The 27,507-nt window shown below is 36.9% G+C and overlaps 1 protein-coding gene across 1 annotated transcript in view; it reads left to right on the top strand.

Moving 5' to 3' along the window:
- LOC150100379 (calcitonin gene-related peptide type 1 receptor-like) overlaps nt 1-23,775 on the top strand; it is a 52,068-nt gene extending 28,293 nt beyond the window's left edge. The window contains exons 9-14 of the mRNA XM_090402644.1: nt 6,479-6,564; nt 7,692-7,830; nt 18,050-18,091; nt 18,653-18,792; nt 23,256-23,398; nt 23,735-23,775. Coding sequence (XP_090258770.1) covers nt 6,479-6,564; nt 7,692-7,830; nt 18,050-18,091; nt 18,653-18,792; nt 23,256-23,398; nt 23,735-23,775 — 591 coding nt within the window. The remainder of the gene's footprint in view (nt 1-6,478; nt 6,565-7,691; nt 7,831-18,049; nt 18,092-18,652; nt 18,793-23,255; nt 23,399-23,734) is intronic.
- The last annotated feature ends 3,732 nt before the right edge of the window (nt 23,776-27,507 follow it).

Genomic DNA, 27,507 nt, shown 5'->3' with positions numbered 1-27,507 from the left:
GGAATAAATGAACCAATAGATTATACGGGAATTGTGGTGAATGAAGTGGAGTTGAACAGTCTATTACAAAACCTCAATGTCAATACATCTGTGGGATTGGATGGTATACCAGCTCGTGCCGTACGTGAAGCGGCCAGAGAATTGTCAGTGCCCTTGACCATTTTGTTCAATTTGAGTCTCGGATCTGGGTTACTCCCGAGGGGGTGGAAAGAGGAGAAAATAGTCCCACTGCATAAAGGAGGTTCCAAGTCTGCTGTTGTAAATTACCGACCGATTAGCATATCAGGAATCGCTGTCAAGGTCTTGGAGAAATTAGTCAAGAGAAAAATACAGGATTGGATAGATGAAAATGGGATACTGTATGGGGGACAGCATGGTTTTGTGAAGGGTAGATCATGCCTCAGTAACTTGCTCACGTTTTATAACACAGTGATGGCTGAACTGGATAAGGGTAATGGGTTTACAGTGATTCTACTGGACCTTGTCAAGGCCTTTGACAGGATACCACATGGAACTGTAATTAGCAAACTGGAGCAGATGGGGATGGATATAGGGTTGGTGAGATGGATACGAGGTGGTTGATGGAGAGATACCAGAGAGTGGTTTCTTCAGGAGTGGAGTCCAAAAGACGGCTTGTGACTAGTGGTGTGCCGCAGGGTTCTGTTCTTGGACCACTACTTTTCAATTTGTTCATTAACGATATGGGAAAGGATCTGAGAGGAAGTGTTCACTTATTTGCTGATGATGCAAAGTTGGGTAGAGCAATAGTGAGTACACAGGATGGCAAAAGTTTTCAAGAAGATTTGGATAGTTTGGAGGACTGGACTAAAGAAAATGGATGTCAATTTAATGTGGCAAAGTGTAAGGTTATGCATTTTGGGGCGAAAAGATTAGTAGCGGTGTATCACATTGGTGGAACCGTACTCCACGAGATTGATGAGGCCAGGGATTTAGGAGTGTTGGTGGATAGGGAATTGAAGTTTAGTGGGCACGTTGCAAAAGTGACTAAATCAGCTCATCAAATCACTTGGTTGCTGAAAAATACTTTAACAATCAGAGACAAACAAATTGTTTCTCTCTATCGAGCCTTGATAAGACCCCATCTAGACTCCTGTGCCCAGATATGGGCGCCAGGGTTTCTTCTCGATGGGGAGGAGGTGGAGAGGATCCAGAGACGAGTGACCAAGATGATAGCAGGTCCGTGGAATGAACCTTATGAGAACAGGTTGAAGATTTGTGGGTTGCAGAAATTGCTTGATAGGCGGAAAAGGGGTGATATGATTGAGACATTCAAATTACTGAAGGGTTCTATAAGATTAATTCAGAAGATATTTTTGAGAATAGGACTGGTGGTGGGAGGACTAGGGACCATCCATGGAAACTGGGCAAGAGTGTGGTTAGCAAGGGTGTTAGAGCTAGGTTTTTTACTTGGAGAGTGGTGAATGAGAGGAATAAGCTGCCAGAGTCTGTCGTGGGTGTCATGACTTGTGAATAGAGAACGTATGTAAGGTAATTAAATGCGTACAATAGGGTTAGAGTAATCTTCTTGCCGAGGTTGGAGACATGCGTATAGACGGTGAGAAATGCTTCGAGGTGAATAGCCGTTGTTTATGAAAATAATTTTGAATTGTTTAAGTTCGATTTGAAGATCAGAAATATATTTTCACTTCAAGAAAAATAAAGGTGTCTGAACAAATAAGTCATTTTTAACCATCTTTAAAAAATATGAAAGTATTGTATAAAATTTACTTAAAACATAAAAGTGTATTATAATTAATAAGAATTGATTTATGTAACTACTTAAAGAATAATACAACTATTCTCAAGACAGTAATTCATGATCTAAAGATTTTTTGACCATGTTAATGATGAATAAAAAAACTTATTTCATATTTTATGACTGTTTTCTAAATTTCAATATCCGCGTACCCCTTTTAAACTTTTACTAACACCGGCGTCCTCGCTCTAAGGCAAAGGCAATTTGGGGGAAGTTATAATATTCAGACACGAATAATTATAAAGATATTTATTTTTTCAGCATTTTCTTTATAATAAATTACAAACGCGTCAAACATTTTTTAAAAATTATTACGTGCATTTTTAGTTATAGGAATCCAATATTAAAAAAAAAATTGCACGCGTCCCCTTTCGTGTACCAAATTTTTTAGAAATTCTGTATAACATCAATAACATAAATGTTAACGTAATAAACATTCATCAGTATTTATCAGAGGAAAACAGTTACCAAACTGATTGGTCGAGTGGGTAGCATATCCATTTTTCAACATCCTTATATCCTTATAAGAACTGGCTTAAAGGGGCGAAGCAAGAATGCTTTTCATCTTCCCCGTTATCTGTAGAGGACAGTGTGTGGATAAGGTGTTATTGAGCTATTAAAGCTCTGATTATGGCAGGAGGGTAACAGCAATAGCCGGGCCTCAGTTAGAACTTCATTGGCTACAGCATTGCCATCCATTACCCTCCAAGGGTATTGGATTGAATGAATCAGTCACCGCATCTCGCGGTCGATTGATCCCCCTCATGACCCATTTTTCAACATGATTCTGAATGAGCTAAATCTTTCAGTTATATTTTTTTTCCTTTCTTTTTAAGAACGCTATCACATCCGGTTCAGTATTTAAAATATGATTATTAAAGTTAGTTATCAAAATGGAGTACATTATAGATACAGCCATATCTTATAGTCAAATATAGCAAAAATCTACTAATTTAGCATAAAAACAAAGGCAAGCATACATGCTCAGGGACAGAGCTTGTGTCTTTTATGTAGCGTAAACCAAGGCAATTTCATGCCGAAGATAATAACCTCATAATCTTTCTGCTCAATTTTCGAAATTTTTTAAATGATTTTATTATATTTGATTATAAAATAAGATTGGATCTATAATGTTTCATATTACAGAAATCTTAGCTTTGCCAATTTAATTATTTAAACTCTATACTTTAGTAATTAAAAGCTACATTTATTTCATAAATATATCTTCGTATATGTTAAATCCAAACATTGTAGGGATGTTCACAGCTCGGATGTGCTAGACATCGTTATCTTTAAAAACATATAACATACCAATTTAAATTGGAAACAGTTAATGAATTATCTTCTGACCACAGTCCCATAGTATTTAATCTAGGTTCATCGATCAATTCTCTCCCCTGCACATATTCATACCATGGGACAATTTAGCCAAGATTCTTCCGGATTATATTGATCCAGTGCCCAACATCAGTAAAAAGGAAGAAATAGACTCAACAGTAAATAACTTAACCATCCAAATTCAGAAAGCAATAGAATCAGTCAGGCAAACTACTCTCTTCCACCCAACCAACCGTATCCCAGAGGAAACCATGGATCTAATTAGAGCAAAAAACAGAGCCAGAAAGAGATTCCATAATACAAGAGCCCCACAAGACAAAACAGTACTGAACAACCTAAACAGACAAGTTCGTGAAGCTCTTCAAAAACACAGAAACCATCAATGGGAAGCCAAATTGGTTAACATCAATGCTGAAGATCACTCCGTCTGGAAATTCTTAAGAGCCATCCGCAACAAAAAGCCTCTCATACCTCCTATACAAACCAAGAAGGTATTGTTCATACAGATAAAGAGAAAGCTGAAGCACTAATAGATAACCTTGAATCATAGTGCTATCCATTTTCTGCAAATCTACATATTAACCTTGTATACAAGATTCACCGTCATGTTAGGACAACTTTACGACAGCATATTGATAATTCAGAACATATCACTCCCACTACTCCGGCAGAAATAATAAATATCTTGACTCATCTAAACAGTAAAAAGGCTCCAGGCCCAGATGGCATAACTAACGGAATAATAAAACTACTTCCAAGAAAGGCCATAATCCATCTCGTCAACATTACCAATGCTATTTTTAGATTTTCCCACTGCTTGGAAGCCAACCACATCATGCCATCGAAGAAGCCGGGAAAAACCCCCAACTTACCGAAAGCTATAGACCTATCAGCCTGCTGTCCAGCCTAGGAAAGGTGACAGAGAAAGTGATCCTCACAAGGCTTCAAGCAGAAACAGATAAGTTAGGAATTTTACGCAACGAGCAGTTTGGCTTCCGCAAGGCCCATAGCATAGTTCAACAAATACACAGGCTAGTGCGGATTATCACAAAAGGCTACAATTTGGAAATTCCATACAGCTGCCATCTTCATCGATGCTGAGAAGGCGTTTGACAAAGTATGGCATCAAGGCCTTCTTTACAAACTCATAAAATTTAAGTTGCCAATTGAATTAACTAAACTAATCCACTCATACCTGAAAGACAGATATATGCAGGTCAGATCGGCGAAACGGTTTCGCCCACAGGCAGGGTCTTGGCAGGCGTACCTCAGGGCTCTCTTCTGTTCTTAATCTATAGCAGACATCCCTCTGAACCCGAGAACAACATTCACTGCATTATATATGCAAATGATACTGCATTAACGGCAAGATCTCTGAGCCCAAAACTGGCAACTAGAAGATTTCAAAGCAGTATACATATACTAGAAAAATGGCTAGCAGACTGGAGGATCCAAGTAAACCCACAAAAGAGCTCAGCCATACTGCTTTCTAGAAAGAAAATCCATAGTATGGAGGACATTCATCTTTTGGGAGTTAAGATTCCATGGCAGAGTGAAGTCAAATATCTTGGAGTGATACTTGATAAAAAAAAACTCCAATTCAGCAGTCATATAAGACACATTGCTCGAAGACATCCAAAGTAATTGCACAGCTCTACCCTGTGATCAACAGAAAAAGCAAACTGGATACACAAATAAAGTTAATAATTTACAAGATGGTAATAAGACTTTCGCATCCCCCGCATGGAGCCACACCGCGAAACCAAATATTCAAAAACTACAGAGATTACAGAACAAATACCTGAGGATGATTCTAGATGTCCCTTGGTTTATTAGAAACTCCCAGATCAATAGAGAAGTCAACATTCCTTACATCTCTTCCCTTCTCCTAGATCTAGCTGAGAGGTTCTTTACCAAGACAAGCAACCACCCAAACCAGTTGATTAAGGAAGCTTCGGAATAAAATGAAGCGGAAAGCTACAAATATAAAAGGTCCAAGTCAAGCTTACGTCCAGCTGAACACTAATTTCACTGCCCTCACTGAGCGAGCTTATAGCTCATAAACACTCCATTCAAAATTCTTTCTTTACGGACAAATATGAATATGAAAATAAAAATTTTAAAAAAATGAAAATATGAATATAAAATATACGAATATGAAAAGCATTTTTGCTTTACCCAACTCGCCAGAAACGTTATTCGTTCGTTCACATTTCAAATTTTGAATGACCTACAAACAGTTAAAAAAATACTGCCTTCAGGTAAGCATGTATCGCGACTTAAAAAACTGTTGCTTTTTTTACGTTATTAAAAAATATTATTTTTTCTTTATCGTGTACTTTTCCAAAGCAGTAGTGAGAAGAAAAAGTTGGTTGTCATAAAGTACTTCTTTAAAAACAACCAACAATCTTACTTGTTAAGAAAACTTCCATCGAAGATAAAAATCCTAATCATGGGTTCTAATGAAATTAAAGCTTATTTTTTATGTTGAAATTTAATCCATTAATATAATCATTAATTGTGGGTTAATGAAAAGTCAATTTTAGTGCTTCAGAAATAATACTGCGGTAATTACAAAACCAAAAGGAATATTTTAATAATATTTATGTAGCATCTGTGACGGTGTTTGTGTGGGCGTTTAGCAATTTCAGAATAAGATAAAATTCCGCATGTACAGGGATATAATGATTATGAATCAAATAAAGTCTTGAATTAACTTCGGTGCCTTAAAATGAAACTAATTAATTATTGCTTGTTTACAGTCTCCGTATGCTTTTACAAGACAACACATGAAAAAAATTAAAGTAAATCGACAATGTTTGCACTTTTCTTTAACTTATATTAAGCACTCGAATTTGTTCCCTCGTGAGTAAATCTCAGACCTTTTAGAGAAGTTATTGATCGCCCCAAAGTCCATTTCTCTCAGCTCGACTTCGAGAAGTTAAATATGATCAGCAACAAAAGGGAACTAATTTTTGCTGATTTAGTTTCAGGAATTTTTAATTATTTTTTTCCGAATTTGTTGATGAAATTCGGAAATTTCAATTTACATTCTACAACTAGCTGAGATTTTACTTCAGGCACCAATTTATGCCAGAGAAATTGAAATTTCTTCAGTACGAATCGATCTGTATAACAGTCATCTTTGCTAATCGAAGAAGCTCGTGCTCCAAAAACCTCCACACATTTATGTTAGCTCTGAGCATATGAGATTTTAATGACTCATTTGAGCCGAAATATGTAATTTAAATGTGCAATTAAATAAAAGTAAAAGCAATTTTTAAAAATTTTAATTAAGTATTAAGCTTAGATTATTAATACTACTTAAAACACCTTTTTTTTTCTTTTATATCTCTTATGTAGTTAAATCTCGCATTTTTATGCAACATCATCAGGGTATTAGTAACTAAACTACAAGCTACTCATGCCAAAGAACCAAGCCAATATAGGTAAGTTACTCCTAGCTCTTTTCAAGTCACCATATATATAAGTGAAATAAACAAATATTGAAAAGCAACATTTATTATTAATCACAGTTTGGTGCTTTGTTATTAGTGTAATCCATTCTCTTCAGAACAGGTAATTTCTGAAGAAATTAAGAATCTCTAAAAATACAGCGAAAAAAAATAAAATACGGTGTTTAAATTTCATGGGTAATGAGCCGAACTGAAGATTAAAATGTTTTTAACAGGTTAAGGTACAGTATCTTATTTCCATGCATTTCTCGTTGCATTAAAACATGCAAGGGCTCGTAGTTAAATCTCGCCTTTGTGCAACATCATCCGGGTATTAGTAACTAAATTATTATTACAAGCTACTCATGCCAAGAAACAAAGAACAAACTTCTACTTTAGTAGGTGTTCTAACAAGTTCTGGTGACTACCCGCATTAAAATCAACTTATTAGAATTTAAATTATAAATAACATTTGAATATGAATACTTACTGATTCCATTTGTATTATTTCAAGAAATCTTGTTAGAAAGAAATCATAAAGACGATAAACATATAACATCTCATAAAAAATTGGGTTATAGAAGAGAATTTATATAACTTTAAGGTAAAATTAAAAAGGTGTAAATTATAAAATTTGGATTAATTGAAAGTTTTTGCATAATTATTTTTAACTTACAGTATTAACTTTTTTTATCTAAAATTCTATACGTTTATATATAAATATATGAAAATAAATGAAAAATAAATTAACATAATTGAAAACAGTGAATATCACAAACTGTTATAAGGGGTGATGAATTTGGCATGCGTATATATTAGTTTAGCCACAGCAGTGATGATTCAGTGCATGGATCACCCGCTCTTTCATTTTTTTAGCATTGGTTTAGTCTGTGATTGTGGAGTTGCTTTTCTTCTCACAACATAAAACCGATCCTGAACACATTTGGTAGTATCATAATTGTATTTATTATTTAGGAATAAATACGAATTCGGGTAACAGAAGTTCATGTTGTTGCTTCCCTACATGGACTTGGTCTCCTGGTGGAAGGCTGGAAATAATAACAGTATTTATTAACAAAAAAGAATTTACTTGATTTTATTTTAAATTTGATATTTTACAGGAAAGCTGTTCGAGCAACCCTCGTGTTGGTCCCTTTGTTTGGACTTCATTTTTTCCTCGTCATTTACCGTCCCCGGTCTGGGGAGTGCAGCGCATTAGAAGTGTACACGTGCATCAGTTACGCTATGGATGGATTGCAGGTAAGGGAACGATATATCTGATGGAGTGAGATACTCATGTGAGTGAGACACTCAGTATGTTTTCAGTACTTTGTTGAAGTACTGAAACATTTCAGTACTTCAGCATAAAGTTGAAGTACTGAAACATAAAGAAATGATCTGAAAAGCCTCAGTTAAACATGCAGATAATTAAAATGTTTGTTTTAAAGTAATGTTTGTAACTAGTTAGGGAAAATATTCTATGGAAAGTAAACAAAAAATGTAAATTGATAGGCCATAAATGATTTTACGTAATGACTTGATTTATCTTTGTGGATATCAATGTTCTAATTGCCTTCTGCGATAGAGATCAGAAAAAAGGAACCATATCAGCTCTGGCAAGCTTAAATAAATGCGTATTGATTAAATTTAAATTTTCTGTTCAGACGCCAGCGGCACACTTTTTTTAGATCATAAGAATTCTGTTCAACTCGTTAATCAGAAAACGTCTTCCTTCTGAGGCTGGTGTGACGTTGCAATATTAAGTTTATTTCTACCTCTTTTATGCGTTGCTATTTCTTATTCAATTTTCCTTTGTTTTGGACTGCATCAATCTGTGTACGTTTTTATATTCTCCGTTGTTCTTAGTTCGTTTTCTAAATCTCCAAGATTGTTTGCTTTCATTCCTTTTTTGATCAGAGTGGAATTTTCTCACTTCCTGTTTAGTCGTTGTTGTTGATAGAATTTCGTGTTGCATCTTGTGAACGACTTGATTTTCTGGTTTGCTTCCAAATCCAATAAACGCCGTAGCTTGTTTTCAAAATTTTAAGTTTATAGAAGTCAGTTTCCTAGTCACTTGAACAAACATGGAACTCAATAATATTTTGTTTTTGTATCTTTAGTTAAGGTGAACATTCTGGCAACTTTTTCAGACTTTTGTTTTGTTGTGTTTTCTAGAATGAAATTGTGCTAGCGTACAACGTTTTTTTTTTCATTCTCTAACAGCTTCTTATTTGAATTATTTTAAATGCAATTTCTTTTTACGTTTAGTTGTGATGCACGAGGAAAAACAAAACTTCCTTTGACTCCAAATAAGCCCTTGTTTACTGTGATTTTATAGTTCAGCGCTGCAGCTCGAATGGTGTAACATTTACTCTTACTTCCTTCGTTCCTTCCGAGATTAAATAATAATAATAAACCATATCCTGAAGTACGTAAGAAAGTTGAGAGGCAAAAACAACCATGCACATTTGTAAGCATTAGTAGCACAATTTAGGATACTTATGTGATACCTGTTGCCGATGAAATTCATCTCCCACCTAAAGACAATCACAAACATCCATCTCATCAACGAGGTTCGAACCCGTAGCCTCATGGTTAGAGAGTGGATACACTAACCACTTCACCGACAAAAATTCCACTTCAGTTCTTACCTTCTCCTTACGTGTTAAACTCAATGGCATGTTGCCGTGAAGCAAGTTGTTATTATTATTATTATTATTATTATTATTATTATTATTATTACGTGACACCTCCAGGGAGTCCAAAGGCTCATCGAGGGTGTGTGTGTGAGGGGGAAACCTACTCTACAATTCTGTCTCCACCACTCAATCCACTAACTACAACTACACCAACGCCATCTACTGCCCACCCTTGACCACTAGCATTTCCACAGACAAGTTGTGAGGTCATAACTTGTCTGTGAATCTTGTCTGCTGCTTAAAGCTATGGCGGTTTTTCAAGTGAAAATTAAATTTTAATATTGTTTTATCTAAGAAACTACAAATTATATATAAAATAAATTATGAAATTACAGTTTGTCCAGAGGGTGAAAAAAAGAAAAATAAATTATGTTTTTGTTATTTTGTTTGAAATGACACGCTCCAAGTTGTACTATTCAGTTTAATATAAATGGTAATATTAACGAATATAGAGTCAAATATATTTTGCTGTCTGAAAATCAATTAAATTTTTTTAATTTAAAAAGTAAAAAAAAATTAAAGTTTTTTTACCTTTTTGTATAAATTTATTATATTAAAAATATAAGTAAATAAAATAAAAATATTAAGATTTTAATTAAAATTATTAATTACTTGAAAATTACTTCAAAAGCATTATTTTATGAAAACACCGTTTTTAATCTTGTATCACTCTTACATTAGGAAATCTGACTGGCAATGTGATTAATGGATGGCAATTAATGGATGGCAATGCTGCAGCCAATGAAGTTCTAACTGAGGCTCGGCTATTGTCGTTACCCTCCTGCCATGATCAGAGCCTTAATAGTCCAATAACACCTTATCCCTACACTGTCCTCTACAGATAACGGGGAAGATGAAAAGCATTCTTGCTTCGCCCCTTTAAGCCAGTCCTTATATAAGGACGCGAATAAATGAATTGAATAGCGGGTTTTGCTTTTGCATTGATCGTGATCGGACGTATTCCTTTAGACTCTGCCTAGTTGATTTTTATATAGGGTTTTTCGGGAAGCTCGCATTGCACTGGAATTAACACAGTTCGTGATCTACTATCTCCCCCTCTGTATGAAATATGCAGAGGTCTAATGGCCGGCAGGCCCCACCTGCAATGAGGACCAGTGGCGGTTGAATGGTTTTTTAGGGAGGTAGATCGCTGCACTGTGTCTAAGTAAGCTCCTGAAACTCCTTTTTCCTCGTTTTTAGGATAGTCTCCTATAACAGACTAACTTTTTGCTGGCAGACGCTTATTCTAAGCTGTCTACGGGATTTGCTAGTAGACTCTCGGTCTACAGGATTACCTGAGAAACTGCTAGTTTCTCTAAAGCCAAACAATGGACTCTCCATACGACGAGCTTGATTTCAAACAGCTTTTGGCTGTCTTTAAGCACATTGGTGGCTTTCTACAAAGGAAATGGCCAGGTAAGGTGGCAATCCACCAAGTAGAAGAGGTGGATACAGAGGACTGTCAATCCCCTGACCCTCTCCCCAACACTTCTCAAGATAACACCAGAGAGATTATGTCACCGGTAAACGACCAACCCCTAGTCGACTCAGATAACTCTACAGACTGTCAGGTTGTCAGCAGAAAAAAGCGTAAGAAGAGTTCACCAGCAGCAGAACCTGAAATAGTACATCAAATGGACACATCAGTGCTATCTGGTGCAAGAACAGAGACATATACTGACACAGCCCAAAGAGAGGATACCACCAGTAATCCTGAGATCTAAGGAAAAATGGTCGTCACTTACACGAATGATGAAGAACAATAAAATCAAGTTCTCATCAGCCAAAAACACAAATGATGGAGTCCGCATACAGCCGGAAGGAGCAACGGACTACCGCCAGCTCACCAGGCTTATGGACGAACAGAAACTACCATATCATACTTACCAACTAAAAAGTGAAAAGAACCTTAAGGTAGTGATCAGAGGATTGGTGGAAAACATAACATCAGAAGAGATAGCTACTGACCTCAGATCACAAGGCTTGGAGCCAATCAAGATTTCTCGTATGTATAGAGCGGACAAGCGTCCCGTGCTTCTGGTCTTAGTGGAGATCAGTAAAGATCAGAGAGAAATCTACGATCTCAGAATAGTCTGCAACTTAGTGATCAGGACTGAGCCACTAAGAAGAAAGGCATCGGCTGGTCAATGCCATCACTGCCAAAAATGTGGGCATGCGCAGAAACTATGCAGGGCAGAATACAAATGTGTAAAGTGCGGTAACAACCATCCCTCACACATTTGCACTAAGCCACGGGCAACGCCTGCAAAATGTGCAAATTGTGGTGGCCCACATCCGGCCAACTATAAGGGCTGTTCTTTCTGCCCATCTAACCTGTCGAAGACGAGAGAGGCAACAGCCCCGCCCACTCAGAAGCGTGGCACACAACCTGCTCCGGAAGTCATAGCGCGGACAGTAACACCCAACAAATCATATGCCTCTGCGGTCTCTTCACACAGCATGCCGGTATCGAGCAGCCAAAACTCCACCGCAACGCTTGCCGCTACTCTGGGAGAGATGTTACTGGCATTCAGCAAAACAAACCCCTCCCAGGCTGACACCAACAAATTCCTCAGGAACACCATTTTCACCATGATTAATGGATAATCCGGCCAGCACAACGAACTCTTTACAGATCGCATTTTGGAATGCCAATGGTCTCAATAATAAACTCCTGGAGCTACGAGAATTTGCAGACCGCTACAAAATTGATATACTTCTGATAAATGAGACTCACCTCCGACCCTGTGATAACCCTAAACTCAGATATTACTCATTGCTCAGAAACGACAGATCTAATGCCAGAGGTGGCGGTACTGCCATTTACGTCAAGAGGAACATCCGACATAATGAAATCAAAAAGATCAACACAACAAATCTGGAAAATACTTTTGTCGAAATCCACACCAATAATGCAGGCAGTCTCAAAATATTCTCAGTCTATAACTCCCCTGGCAACACTCTATTATCCTCTGATCTTTCTCAGCTGCTCGATACAACTGAAGCAACAATTGTGGCAGGTGATCTTAACTCTAAACATCCACTATGGAATAGCAAAGGCTTCAACAGCAACGGACACGTTCTACACAACTTCGCCTCACTAAGGAACATCGTTATCACAGGCCCGGCTGAACCAACGCACTACGGGCCGCGAGGCAGGCCAGATGTACCTGACATTGCCATCTTCAAGAACACATCATATCACTTTCAACTACAAGTCGTTAATGACCTCAGTTCTGACCATAATCCAGTACTTTTAAGCCTGGGAGGGGATCCAGAACTCATTCCCAGCCAGACGCGTACTAACTTCAAAAAATTTAATACTACTCTCAGCACCCTAATAGGCTCAGTACCAACTATCTCGTCGCGATAAAAAATTGATGCAGCGGTCCAGCACCCTAATAGGCTCAGTACCAACTATCTCGTCGCGATAAAAAATTGATGCAGCGGTCCTTGAAAATAAAATACATGTTGGCTTATCTGCAGCCTCCACTGCCCACATCCCAGTCCAAGAACACCTACTTCCGGAAGACATCCGCACTTTAATCCGCAATAAAAATAAGATCAGGCGCCTCCATCACACCACATTCTCTCCTCAAGATCGCCAGGAGCTAAATAGAGCGATGAATTTAATTCGCTACGCATTGAAAGATTACAGAAACCAAGAGTGGGAAAGAAAACTGTGTTCCCTTGAAGCGGAAGACAACTCCATATGGAAGATGACTAAAGCTCTCCGAACGAACCGCTCTGCCATACAGCCCATTCACAGAGAAAGAGGTATTGTTATAGAGACGATGAAAAATCTGAAGCCTTTGCAGACGCGCTACAACTTCAATGTAGCCCAAATTATGCACATGCAGACTTACTTTTCATAGAGAGAATACACAGACATGTCCGAAACGCACTACGCCAGCCCTGCAGCCGTGAAAATATCTGCAATACTTCGCCTAGAGAAGTCTACTCCATAATAAGAAAAATCAACAACAAAAAAGCCCCAGGACCAGACGAAATTACAAACAAAACCATCAAGGGGCTCCCGCATAAAGCAGTTATGCACTTCGTTGCCACTATTAATGTAATACTCCGTTTTAGTTACTTTCCCACTCGATGGAAACAAGCAGACATTATTCTCATCCACAAACGAGGTAAGGCGCCACAATTCCCTCAAAACTACAGACTAATCAGCCTTTTATCATGCCTGGGAAAGATAGTGGAAAAAGTCATTCTAAACCGACTGCAAGCTGAAGTGGACAAAAACAACCTGATCCCGGGTGAACAATTTGGCTTCCGTGCTGACCATAACACTACCCAACAGGTCCACAGGTTGACAGAATTTATTACAACTGGTTTCAACTGGGGACAACACACAGGAGCTATCTTTCTCGACGTTGAAAAAGCCTTTGATAAAGTGTGGCACAAAGGCCTTGTATATAAACTACTTACAGCTAACATACCTCTCTATCTTACCAGACTCATAGACTCCTTCCTAAAAGCCCGGAAATTCCAGGTGAAGCTGCGCGGACTCAGATCCTCACCGAGAAGAATGACCGCGGGAGTCACCCAAGGATCACTACTTTCGCCGCTACTATTTAACATCTTCGTCGCAGATATCCCAAACGCAGCATCAACCACCATTGCTAGTTATGCGGACGATATGGCGATTCTGAGCAGATCTCTCAGACCACACTTAGCCACGCAGCGTCTACAAAACGCAGCAACTAGCCTGGAAGACTGGTTCAGGAAATGGAGAGTAGAAATCAATGTAGAGAAAAGCATTGCTATCCTCTTCACAAGACGAAAAGCAACACACCGCGGAGTAAACAAACTTTTTAACACAGAAATCCCATGGAAAACCAAAACCAAGTATCTAGGCATACAACTGGATAACCGATTCAGCTTCAACCCTCACATTACTTATGCTTGTAATAAAGCCAACACAGCAATCAGCCAACTCTACTCCCTCATCAACCGAAGAAGCAAAATTAATATTAACAACAAACTTAAGATCTATAAAACAATCATCAGACCCACTTTCATATACGGATCGCCGGCTTGGGGACACACTGCCCCCAGCAACATCAAGAAGCTGCAGGTCATCCAAAACAAGTGCCTTCGTATGATATCTGATGCTCCGTGGTTTGTCATGAATGCGCTCCTCCACCGAGATGCTGACATTCCGGATGTTCCGACGTATCTCCGTTACATTGCAACTGCATTTTTCACCAAAGCAGCATTCATCCAAACCAACTCATTAGAGAGTCATCTAACTACGATGAAAACGACAGGTGGAAGCACAAGCGCCCGAAAGCGGCTCTGCTCGTCGGTAGTACATGCGCTCCCACACAGCCCTAAATTGGGCGAGCCAGTGCTCAATAATCTCTTAATAATTTAAATCAACTTCCTAGCGATGAAGGGATTATAATCCACGGGATTGAGATCCATCTAGCCACAGAAGTTAACAGTTAACAGTTAACGTGAATAAATCGAAGTCGGATTGATTCATTCAATCGAATACTCTTGAAGGGTAATGGATGGCAATGCTGGTAGCCAATGAAGTTCTAACTGAGGCTTGGCTATTGCTGTTACCCTCCTGTCATGATCAGAGCTTTAATAGCTCCATAACACCTTATCCCTACACCGTCCTCTGCAGATAACGGGGAAGATGAAAAGCATTCTTGCTTCGCCCCTTTAAGCCAGTCCTTATAAGGATAAGGACGTGAATACATTTTTCGCAAGTTTATGAACAGATTAGCATTATAGGAATCTGTTGTCTTCTAAAAATATTTTAGTGTGGATTGACTTTAAAAATCTTTTTTCATTAGATGCTAGCGGACTAAATCATCGAATCTCCATTTCAGGTGCTACAAGGCTAATATTTTGTGCGCGTACGCTCTAGTTAATTACCTATTTGGAAATATTTTCTTCTTCGACGGTGGCGTTTTCTATTTAATCAGTACACCATCGATGATGAACGTATGTGACGTCAGATGAAATTTGTTGGTTTGCAGATCTGTTGACCGAGTAGATAGCACATCGACTCTCTAAGCAGATTGTAGGCTTGTTTCCCACCGTGTGATTAATGTCTGTGAATGCCCTTAAGTGATAGAATGATTTTATCACCAGTGTCCGAACACAATCCTTTATTTTATGTGACTACCGCCTAAGAAAGGTTGCCGAAAAATAAATAAAAAATTACAATAGAATATATGAAATTGATGAAAATCCTCAGTTCACCCACGGTACAAATGTACTATAAGTTTAGTAATAACCTTTCGTGGGTGGTAACTACATAAATAATAATAATAATAAACCTTACGGAATGTTCTTTTGGCCAATTTACCTCTTTTGGGATGAAAACCACTAGTTTCAGATAGAGGAAAACTCTACCGCGTGAGTATGAGACCGATACTTTCAGCTGAACGACATTTGTAATGTTTCTTTCTCTTCCTAGATTGGGATCGAACACGGCCTGCTCTACTTTGGACTGCTGTGTTTGTAAACAAAGAATTGACAATAATGCATCTAACAGTCGTATATCATTTGAGCGAGTTTTTTTTTTTTTGCAGGAAAAAACGAATATTAATTACGAAGAAGACACTTTTTACTCAAGCAATATGAAATGAATAGAATGTTTTAGGGATACTGTTTTTTCTTAATTTAATCGGAAATAAGACATACTTTAATGCTTAATATACTATTTTTTATCTTGATACTGTAGAAGCTATTTTATAGAAATAAAAGTAATAAACTTTTATAGTAGCAAACACTTCACTACTTGGAGATTCATAAATTTGTGATCACCAAATCTGGATCCTTCTGTTCTCGTTCTGCAGGAGACCTTGTCGCTAACCCAGCCCATCTTTGGACATAGGCCATGGAAAGATGGAGAAATTCGTTTGGTCTCTCTTGATATTTTCAAGGCATTTAAATGAGTATAGCATTTAGGTCTTCTTACTAAGTTACCATCTTATTATCTCTCTCCTGTCCTTTATGATTGGATCGACAGCTCCCTCTTTGGTCATTCGTTCCTTATGTCGGATAGCGTCCTCTCACCAGATTTCTTTATAATTACTGAAGTACCCTAGGGTGGTGTGTTCCTACTCAGTAATCTCTCACTCTTTCTCTTTCTCTCTCCATTCTTCTGATTCATTAATGAATTTCAATGCTATCTAAACTATCCTGACCTATTATCCTGAAGAAAGATCCAACTTTACTATCTTATTTCTGATAAAGTTTTGATTTCTAGTCCTTCTTGCACGCATTCGTAGCCGCTTCGGCCTCCAAAACATTTGGTACGTTCTATTTTTTCGTTCAGAACATTAGAAATCTAACCTGCCTTATATTTCTTGCATTTGATTGTTGATTGTATACAGAAGAGTAATATCCTCCCAATAGTCGATCCCTCTAACAGATTCAGGTCATTATCATTCTCATAGCCTCTTTTTTCTGTCTTATGCATTTTTATAGATACTTTTATTGACATTTCTCCACCGAACTGACTGGTGAAAACGAGCAGCCACTGGTCAACATCGATACACAGTTCAACTCCAAACTTATCGAGCCAACTACTCCAGTCTCTCTCTCTCTCTCTCAGACGCAGTCTTTCCCATACTTTTTCTCCAGTGAATAGAACTCAACTTTTCAAGAAGCATGTTAATAGATTCTTTATTTCACTTTAACTCCTTGCCCACTATCTCGTGATCTTCAAATCCCTACCACTTACATTGTTGCAGTTTTGTAACATGAAGAACTTGGTAATGATATAGTCATATTCTGAAATAGCGCTATTCCTGGTGCCCTTTTTGTTCTGATAAGCGAGATTAAAATCAGTTTCCTCTAGGAACCCTAATTTCCCACAAATTGCCTACCTCGGGAAGAATTATTTGGGAAAAAAATCGATTTTTTTAATGAAAAAGTTTGGTCCTGCGTTAACCAAACTTTTATATAATTAGTGGCTCGCATTTTTTATTCTAATTTTTGCTGCTTATCACGTATACATACATATTTTGTAACGTAGTTTGCTAAATTAAATAAGTATCTTTGTAATACTAGGACAACAATCATAATAATTTTACTTGTATTTGATAATAGGTTAGGTAATGCCTGGACTAAGTGAATTTTCTGTTGGCAGAAATTCACTTTATCCCGAAATTTTTTGTTTGGAAAAAAATAAAAAAATAATCAAAAATATTATATGAAACATAACTATAATAGAAATAATATTTAAGATTAACATTTAACACCTGAAATAACTGTTGTTTCTTTATTAAAAGTTTATTAAACAAAACACACCTTAAAATTAATTGTATACTTTAAATCTAAAAGAAAATTAATTCATGTTGCTAAAATTCCTCCTCTGTGACCTAGCAGTAAAGTTCTCCATCAAGATAAATAATCATCCGAACCCGCTGATCTAGCAAGCTTCATACTACAATGAAGCAAAATTCTGCAAATATAAAAGACCAAAGTCAATTTCATGCTCAGCTGACCACAGCTAATCTCACTGCTCTTTCAGGGCGAGCTTAAAGCTCAATAATTCTCCACTCAAAGAACTTTCCTTCTCAAACAAAGGGGAATATGAAAAGCATTTATGCTTCACCCATCAAACCAGTATCGTTACGAGTTCTGAGTTTTGCAAAAAAAAAAATGTGGCTAAGAAACACTTTGTCACGTATTTCATGGAGATACTCTCTGCCTCTAATATTATGTTATGTGATGTTGGATGCATTGTTATTGAATTCATATTTTGCCAACAAAGTAATTGTAGTCTCTTCTTTTAGGGTTTGTTGGTATCTCTCATATTTTGTTATCTCAATGGAGAGGTAAGTTCCTATTATTGTTACATTTATATATATTTAAAAGATTGATTGCTAATTTGTCAAGTTTCTTATATTTTGTAATTTGATCTAAAAAAGTAACGCAAAATTTTCATTGAAATTGCATAACTGTCATGCGCAGAACTTGGATAGTGTATAACAACTTTTAACAATTGAAGCTTCTGTTTGATCTGACCGGATGGGATTCCTTGTAGGTGCTGTTTCATATTTTTGAATCGCTCGATTTTTTAAATTTCGATTCGTGTCTTCAGAAGTATTCTGCCTTTTCACACAATATTTTCAGTAGGTTATTGAAATGGATTCCACTAATATGGAAACTTCTGTTTGATCTATAGATTATTATTATCTTAACCTTTGTCTACCCATGCCACTGATATTAATATATTATAAGCCCATGAATATCCCATCCCATTCAATAATAAAAAAAAAAATATTATATATCGTAAAATCTCTGTAGATTTCATTTCTTTTTTCTTTTCTTTTTTTTTTGTTGTTGTTTATGCTTTGTACGATTTTTCTAATATTTTTCCGTTACTTTTCTTTCAGATTCAGTGTCTTCTATGGCGGTCGTTCGAAAGGTACAAACTGAGGCATACACTTAAGAGTGCGTCCGAGCACCGGCGATCCACAAGATCGGAGTTATGCTTGAGCAAAATTCCTAATCAGGGTGAACGTGTTGTGGCCCAGTATGTGAAATGCATTTTCTATTTTCTAATAACGAAATTTTGTGTTTTGTCGCAGTGAACATTCAAATGCTCTAACCTCAAACTGATCTGGAATATTGTAAGATAAATTATGACATTTCGTTCTCTATTTAGAGATTCCTTTATGTGAGGTCAATGGGAAATACTGTTCTGGTAGTACAAATCACAGATTTTAATCATAGATAAAAATCCTTATATTTGAATGAAAACTGCTGCTCGCATTTGGGACGATATTCCATCTTTGTCATTTTCTAATATTAAATTAGAATATTGCCAAATATTTAACTGAAACTTATTAGATTAATGAAGAAAAATCACTCTGCATACGATAGGTTTTTGTGTGCAGATAATAAATTCCAAAGGAGAACGTTCATTAAGATGAAATTAATCTTCCGCTGTTGACAGTTCTTCATCACTGTTGGACGAAGATTCATCGAAGGAAAATATGACTCCAAACCGACTCCTCTGCTTGATATTAAAGCCATAAATTACATGAGTTCTGACATCACGTATGAATACCTGTGTGCATTTATTTTTTCCTTAACATAAAACCAGTACAATAAATGTAACGCAAGATGCAAATAGTATTCAGCTTAGAAATTTGATATAGCTTAAATTTCAGTCATCTTCATGTGGCGGAAAGGAAAAAATCCAGTTCGAACACCCTTCAAGAAAGTATCCTCCATGATTAGCTTAACGCTAATAAGTCCTGTTAAGTTTTTGGACCAACTAATATATATATGCATCGATACACGAATACTGTTTTGTTCTTATTTGATCCATTTGTAATAAATAGAAAGCAAAATAATGTATATAAAAATTTAGTATCCTAAATATTTTACATTTTTTTTCTTTTATTTTTTAAATTTATTTTAAAAAGAATGAAATAGTTTAAGTAAAATAAGTACACTTTTTTTTTTACGATGTTGATTTATAAAGTATGTTTACATGTATTACGAAAAAAAAATTAACACATCGGAATAGTTTGTGTTTGTATTGTTCTTGATGAATGATGTTGGTGATTAATTTTATGGAGTAGTGATGCGGTTTTTTTCGCCCGATTATTAAATTGTGAATCGTATTATATTATATTATAATTATATAAGTTCAGCTACCGCAAACGCACTTAAGGAAAACTTTTCTAATATCAACATATAACAACACTGATAGACATGAAAAAACTAATAGAAAAAATAAAATTCGAAGACGTATATCGGGAGTTCAGATTACGGAAAGTAGATAATAATAACTGGCCAGGAAAAATAAAACTCTAGGAGACATTTCCCACAGAATCGTCACAGAAGATAGTCTGGAAGAACCGAAACCACGAGAACGTGATAGCATTGAACAACAGGGCTCAGACCAGTCACCAAATCCTGAGGATGCGGCAAAATTCCAAACCAATGCTCACCTTATAATCGGATACAGCTGACACACAGGAGGAATTCCAAATAGTTAAAAATAAAAAAAGGAAATCTCCATTACTAAAGACATATACAAACCAGCGGAAATGGAGACTGATAATGATAAAAACTCAAAAGAAAGAATACTCTCAGTTATCCTAAGAGATAAAAATCACTGGACATCCGTTGTCACTTCACACTGAACATTAGAAATAACATTTACGAAAGCCACCAGCACAGTAGAAGGAATTCGAATACAACCAAAAACTTACCCCGATTACAGAAATATAACCAAATTAGTTGACAACAGCAACCTACCCTACCACCCATTTTTACTCCAGAGGGGTAACAGAATCAATTACAACAAATGAAATCACATCAGGCCTCCAAAACAGAGGTTTCAGATCTGCTAAGGTCAGCTGTATGCACAGAGCCTAGAAAACACCATACTCCCCCCCCCCCCCCCTAGTACTGGTAGAAATCAGCAACGACCAGAAACACATCTACGATCTCCAAACTATCTGCGATTTAGTCAAAAAGACTGAATCATTAAAACACAAATCAATAACGAACCAATGTCTTCGCTACCACAAGTTTGGCCACACACAATGCTGTTGTAAAGCAGATTACCGATGCGTTAAATGTGGTGGCAAACATGCAACAAGTGAATGCCAAAAACCACGCACACAACCAGGAAAGTGTGCAAACTACAGAGGCTGTACGGCATTCTCACAGAATCAAAAAACTCAACCCCCAAATCAGTAAACTTCCACAAGAACATACACTCTCTGTTCAAAAAGAAACCGAACTTTTCGAAAATAGAAGAAACTAATGGCGCCACCTGTTGTATCTTTTTGTTGTCGAAAGCAGTAACTTTCATAAATGCTGTGTCAACTGTGTATGACATTTGTTTTATTAGAAGCCGAGTTATAGTGCCAAGAGTGACAGTATGTTTGACGAGTGCTCGGAAAATGAGTTTCAAACAGAGAGCTGCGATTGACTCTTATGTTAAACGAGGTAAACGTTTTATCGAAATGCTTCAAAAAGCATACGGTGATGAATGCTTATCCCGTACTCAAGTTTATGAGTGGTTTAAGTGATTTCAAAGTGGTCGTGAGACGCATGAGGACGACGAAAAGCCGGGTCGTCCAAAAACTGGACTGAGCGAAGTTAACATCTAAAAAAGTGCGTGATGTCATCAAAGAAAACCCGAAATCGTCCGTGAGATTGATTGAAGAAGAAACGGGGATTCCAAAATAAACTGTGCGCATCATTTTGACCGAAAGTTTGGGCCTTCTTAAATTGAATTCGCAATTTGTTCCCCACAAGTTGACCGACGACCAAAAAATGTATCGACTTGAACACTGCAAGGACCTCATTAAGGACTCAAACTTCCTTGAAACGATTGTTACTGGTGACGAAACGTGGAGCTTTGAGTATGAGCCCGAAGCAGAGTGTTGAGTGGAGACCACCAGAAGAGGGGCATCCGAAAAAAAGTCTCTTGGAAAAGTCAAAAGTAAAGACAATTCTGATTTGTTTCTACGATTCCAAGGGCATGAGTTCTTTGTGGACAAAGAACTCATTCCACCTGGCCAAACGGTCAGTGGTGAGTTTTATCTCGAAGTTCTGAAGCGATTGATAGTGAGAATTCATCTCATACGGCATGAATATCGTGACAACCGACCGTTCGTCAAAACACGCTGTCACTCTTGGCACTATAACTCGGCTTCTAATGAGTTTATTCCTTTTTTTGTATCATTCAGTGAGATGATTTAGAGTGATCTTGTAGATCACTATGAGTTTTTTTTTTTTTGGGGGGGGGGGGGTTATCCTCTCACACTTTGACATATCTTAGTTTACAAATTCTGTTCTTTAGCAATTGAAGATTTTATTTGTTTATTTTATTGCAATTATTATTTAGTTCACTTTATTTTTGAAATATTTGAAAATAATCGTATTGCAAGTGAGCAAAAAAAAAAAAAAAAAAAAAATCGTGTGCTTGTAGAATGTGAGCATTCTGAAAAAAAAAAAAAAAAAAAAAAAAAAAAAAAAAAAAAACAATATGTTGCAGCAAAGAAATAGCAAACCGTCCCCATTAAGTGCAAGTAAAATGAAGATGAAAATCTCGGCCCTTAAAAAAAAATTCTAATCTTGATCGTGTACTAGTTACTTGATCCGTTTTCTGGAAGAAACAATATATTTAAATACCTACATAGATTTGACTAATACGTTTGGTGAACTCTTCGCCATCTGATAAACCACCAAATATATTGTAGTGCTCAAGTTTTACTTGCCCGGATGACGATGGAAATCGTATTGTGTTTTTCAGTGGAGATTCGTTTAGTAATTTTGAATATGCGCTTGTATTAATTACACAAGCAACATGCATTTTGATATGTTAAACGAATACAATTCAACTAATTTTTTTTTCTCAATTATGCTTGTGTCGCACTATTTTAACTTCAAGTAAAACAAGTACAGTTGTTTTCTATTTTTTTTTTTTCACACCTGAATAATCCTTTTGATAATTCACATGGAAACAGCGGATCTCTCTCTCTCTCCCTACCGGCAAGCTTGTGAAGCTCTCAACAGCAATTACAAATTTAATTATTGTATATATTTTCGAACTAAAGTTCCATTTATAAATATTCACTCAACTAATGCTCCACCAAAAGTGATAAAACCAAATTGAGATTATGAAACTCATTTTCAAACCGCAACCAAACATTCAGAAAATGTAAAATATCAACCTCGATTAATTTCTAAATATATCAAATATATTCTTTCTATTCTTGATTTTCAATGACAAACTTTATTTTTGGTCTTTTGACAGGTGAACATAATATTCTTGATCGACATAATCTAAGTGTTATATTCGAAGCTTCGAGCCAACAGCGAGTCAAACCATTTTAAGTATTCATTCCTATTCTTATTTTAAAATTACACTTAAATTTTACAGAAAGAATGGCTGTGAAGTAATGCTCATCTTGTAGTATTATTAATAATAATAGTCCTGTGTTTTTTTTTATTTTATTTATTCAGGAGGGTCTTTCGAGTAACAGTAATGCTTGTGCCTCTCTTTGGTATTCACTTCGTTACATTGGTACTCAAGTCAGTCCAGGTTCCAGCAGTTGTACCGGTATTGATGTATACGGAACTTCGTCAACATCGTGGATGGAATTCAGGTAAATTAATATACTATCTTTCTACTAAGATGTTCAATTGCCAAAATCAGCAAATGTGTTCAAGGCAATGAGTATAAAGTGACTGCATGAACTCAGTCCTTGCTCTCTGTCTTTTTAAAAAGATAGTATTTTAGTTTTAACGCAGTGTATTTTATAAATGACAGATTCGTACCGCCTATCTTTAAAACAGTAGGCATCCGAAAGTGTTATTACATATAACCTAATGGCATTCATTTCCTTTGCTTACATATTCTTCATTGCGCATGTGCGTCCAAGATTTCTAATAGGATCAAATAACACATTGTTCATAAATGACTCTTTCATGTTTCTTTTTAGGAATTTCTAGTCAGTGGACCCTTCTTCTATACCAGCAATGAGGTAAGTACAGTTTGAGGTATTTTATATTAAAAAATTAACAATACTAAACTGTAAGAAATATTATATTATCAGATAGTGAAAACGTCAGAGTACAAATTTACACATTTCCTTATAGGTGCGAACCCTAAAGAAAAGATCCACCATGCGATTCAAGTTGAGACATGGAATAGATGGCGCTGGGGTCATTCTCTACTCGGATGTCAGTACAAGAACATTACAATTTAAAGAATGAAAGAGGGGGAGAGTTCAAACTAACATAGAGACGAACGTCTCCAGTAAAATAAATATAGACTACTTGGATTTGATCTTTTATTATAAACAAACTTCAAACCAAAGTGCTACTGAACTAAATGTGCAACAGAAATTTCTGAAGTGAAGGTTCCTGCTACGAAGCACACTTTCGAAGTTATTTTTGAAACTCCCTAAGAAATACATGAAGAGATGACAAAAAGGAAAGAACTGTGGAAGCCAAACATTAATGATTTATATTTATTTAATAAAATTTATTTAATAGTAACGTTTTCTTGTTGAATCTTCATATTTAAATTTACACATAGCCCTAGTAAACAACGTCTTAATGTGCTACGATTTCCATTGCAGTGTCAACTACAAAACTAACTTAAAATCTACGGTTATTCGAATAAATGGAAACCTTTGCAGAACTCTACTACAGAGTCGCATGAAATCGATGGGGCGACAATATATATGAAACTGATCAAAGTACACAATCTATAAATGATTGTGTACTTTGGCTACAGACAAATAATACTGGAATTATTTGTCCATAACTTTCTAGTCTGTTAAGAAGCTCTTTATTGCATACTAACCTCAGTGTTTATACACGTGGACAATTCGTTCCTAATATTTCCATTAGAATATATATATATATATATATATATATATATATATATATGTTAAGAATACCAAGTAATTTTTAAAAACCTGGTTTTACTCCATTTCCCAAGTAAGCAAACAGACAAATAAGTCAAGTTTGCGCCTGCAAGTGATGCAAGTCTGGCTGATCCTACAGGTAGTGCAAGACCAGGGCAACTCGTGGTAGACGTGGAACAAGCTCCGATCACTAATCTTAATATTTTCCCTTAATGCCCAAACACATCTCCAATAAGGGGATGTATGATGTTTTGTATTAAAGGCAAGGGGGCCACTACCCAGACCGGTTTCGACCTTTGTTGAGGCCTCATCAGTGGGAGCTAGGCTAGAAATACTAATACAAAACATCATACATCCCCTTATTGGAGATGTGTTTTGGCATTAAGGGAAAATATTAAGATTAGTGATCGGAGCTTGTTCCACGTCTACCACGAGTTTCCCTGGTCTTGCACTACCTGTAGGATCAGCCAGACTTGCATCACTTGCAGGCGCAAACTTGACTTATTTGTCTGTTTGCTTACTTGGGAAATGGAGTAAAACCAGGTTTTTAAAAATTGCTTGGTATTCTTAACATATATTATACCCAAGGTAAAATACTTTCTACATTTATATCTCCTCCAGAGATTTTTATTTAATAAGGTTAAAACACCTTATGGCAACTTGTTCTGGTAAAATACTTACGAGCTCTGTATTACTAAATCTTGGTATTTCTAGCCTAGCTCCCACTGATGAGGCCTCAACAAAGGTCGAAACCGGTCTGGGTAGTGGCCCCTTGCCTTTAATACAAAACATCATACATCCCCTTATTGGAGATGTGTTTTGGCATTAAGGGAAAATATTAAGATTAGTGATTGGAGCTTGTTCCACGTCTACCACGAGTTGCCCTAGTCTTGCACTACCTGTAGGATCAGCCAGACTTGCATCACTTGCAGGCGCAAACTTGACTTATTTGTCTGTTTGCTTACTTGGGAAATGGAGTCAAACCAGGTTTTTAAAAATTACTTGGTATTCTTAACTAAACTGATGAAAACAAAGCAAAGACTAAAAACATTTGTCAGAAGGAAAATGATATAAGATTTGCAGTCTGAACAAGTAGCTTTTGCTAATCGACCTCCTGGAGTATCCGGTTCAACATTTTCATCCATCCCACACACGTGAACAGTATGGATCCGCTAATAACATTACGAAACTCATATTATTAATTCATTGCAGAGAATAAATATATTTTGAATTTCTTCAAACGACCATGTTTTAATAATCAAATATCAGTTATCTTGCAGTGGTGATTGAGCTATATCCATATAAAGAACTACGTGTTAATGATTTAAGAGATCTTATTAATGCTTCCATGTTAAATTTGAAAGCATTCTGGTTAGAATCCTGGTGTTCTGTAAGAAATACAGCAAACTGTCCAAATCGATTTATGTTGCTTTCTATCATTACGGAAACGTAATTTTTTGATAGCTTGGTAACACCCATTCCTTTTGGAAATAGTCTGATATACAGTACTTGGAAAGAAGCCAACGGACACCCCCATGGGCAAGGTGCATCGTGCCATGTTACGAGTCAGGTGTTTGTAGACGGTTTAAATTGGAGGAATATGATGCTCCCAAGTGAGTGCAATTGTGATCGGGTGAAATGACTATGAGAAGGTAACTGGAGTTTGAAAGAAGCGTTGTGACAGGATGCCATTTTGTAAGCCTATCTGTTCGGCAAATTGTTTACAAATTGGGCCATCCCAAGTCAACAATCAATGATACGATACTGAGATAGAAGTGCAGGGAGTTAACTGCAAGTATTTCCTGCAGTGGACTCCTCACCCAAACTCACGAACGTGACCTTAGGGTGCTACGAAGGATAATATGTAACTACCACCATTCGTCGGCAGACACGTTGAATGCGGAGTTCCAGGCATCGACTGGTACACGAATTTGAACAAAAGCATTCAGAACCGAGGTTTACAACATGGGTTTCCCATGGCAGGACCACAATATGCATGCCTCACATTACCGGAACCAACATGCAACATCTTCAGTAGAGCAAAAAGTGTACAGTGGGACGTGGAAGATTGCAAAGCTGTGTTATGGAGCGACGAATTTAGTGGTGATGTGATGTGAAATTTAGTGGTGATGTGATGATACGGTCCTGTTTTTCTAATTTCGCATCGGACCTCTGTTTGTGATAGCACGAACATTGAACTCCGATAAGTATCTGACATTCTGGACAAACCAATGCTTCCAACTTTGTGGCTTTTCTAGCGAAGTGACCATTGTTTCTTTCAGCAAGAAAATGCACGTTATCATAAAGCTGCTGCTGTAACTGCGTAGTTTGTGAATGTCACCAGACTTGACTGGCCTCCACGGAGCGCTGATCTCAGCCATTTTGAACATCTGTGTGTGGAACATGTGTCGAGCGTCAGGTGAGGTCAAGGGACGTCCGCCCCACAACAGTCCAGGACCTCATTACATGCCTACAGGAAGAATGGTCCAAAATTCCCATTGATTGCAATCGTGCGCTTGTGGAAGGTATGCTCCCTATGACTGCTGCAGTCATCATAGCAAAAGGAGGCTCTACACCTTATTAAAGTGGGCGCCATAGCTGTTTGTTCTTCATACTATGGTGTCCGCTGACTTAAACGCAGGCAGTGTAGTTGAAAATTTGCCGTTAAGCCTTAAAAAGGCTTAAATAATGTATAAGACAGATTTATTAAGATTTTTTTTAAAGTGTTCAATTAATACATTTTATTGCTTAGTGTGATTAAAAATATGAGCTACATTATCTGCAAAGAAACTTCACCGTCTGTTAAAATAAGTCATCATGGAGTAGCGTAAAAGACGAAT

This window comes from Typopeltis vanoorti, chromosome 13, assembly GCF_054136105.1.
Source record: "Typopeltis vanoorti isolate ZY-2024b chromosome 13, IOZ_Tvanoo_1.0, whole genome shotgun sequence".
Taxonomy (NCBI): Eukaryota; Metazoa; Arthropoda; class Arachnida; order Uropygi; family Thelyphonidae; genus Typopeltis; species Typopeltis vanoorti.
Note: the sequence above shows the minus strand (reverse complement) of the source record. Positions and strands in the feature narration are given on the sequence as shown.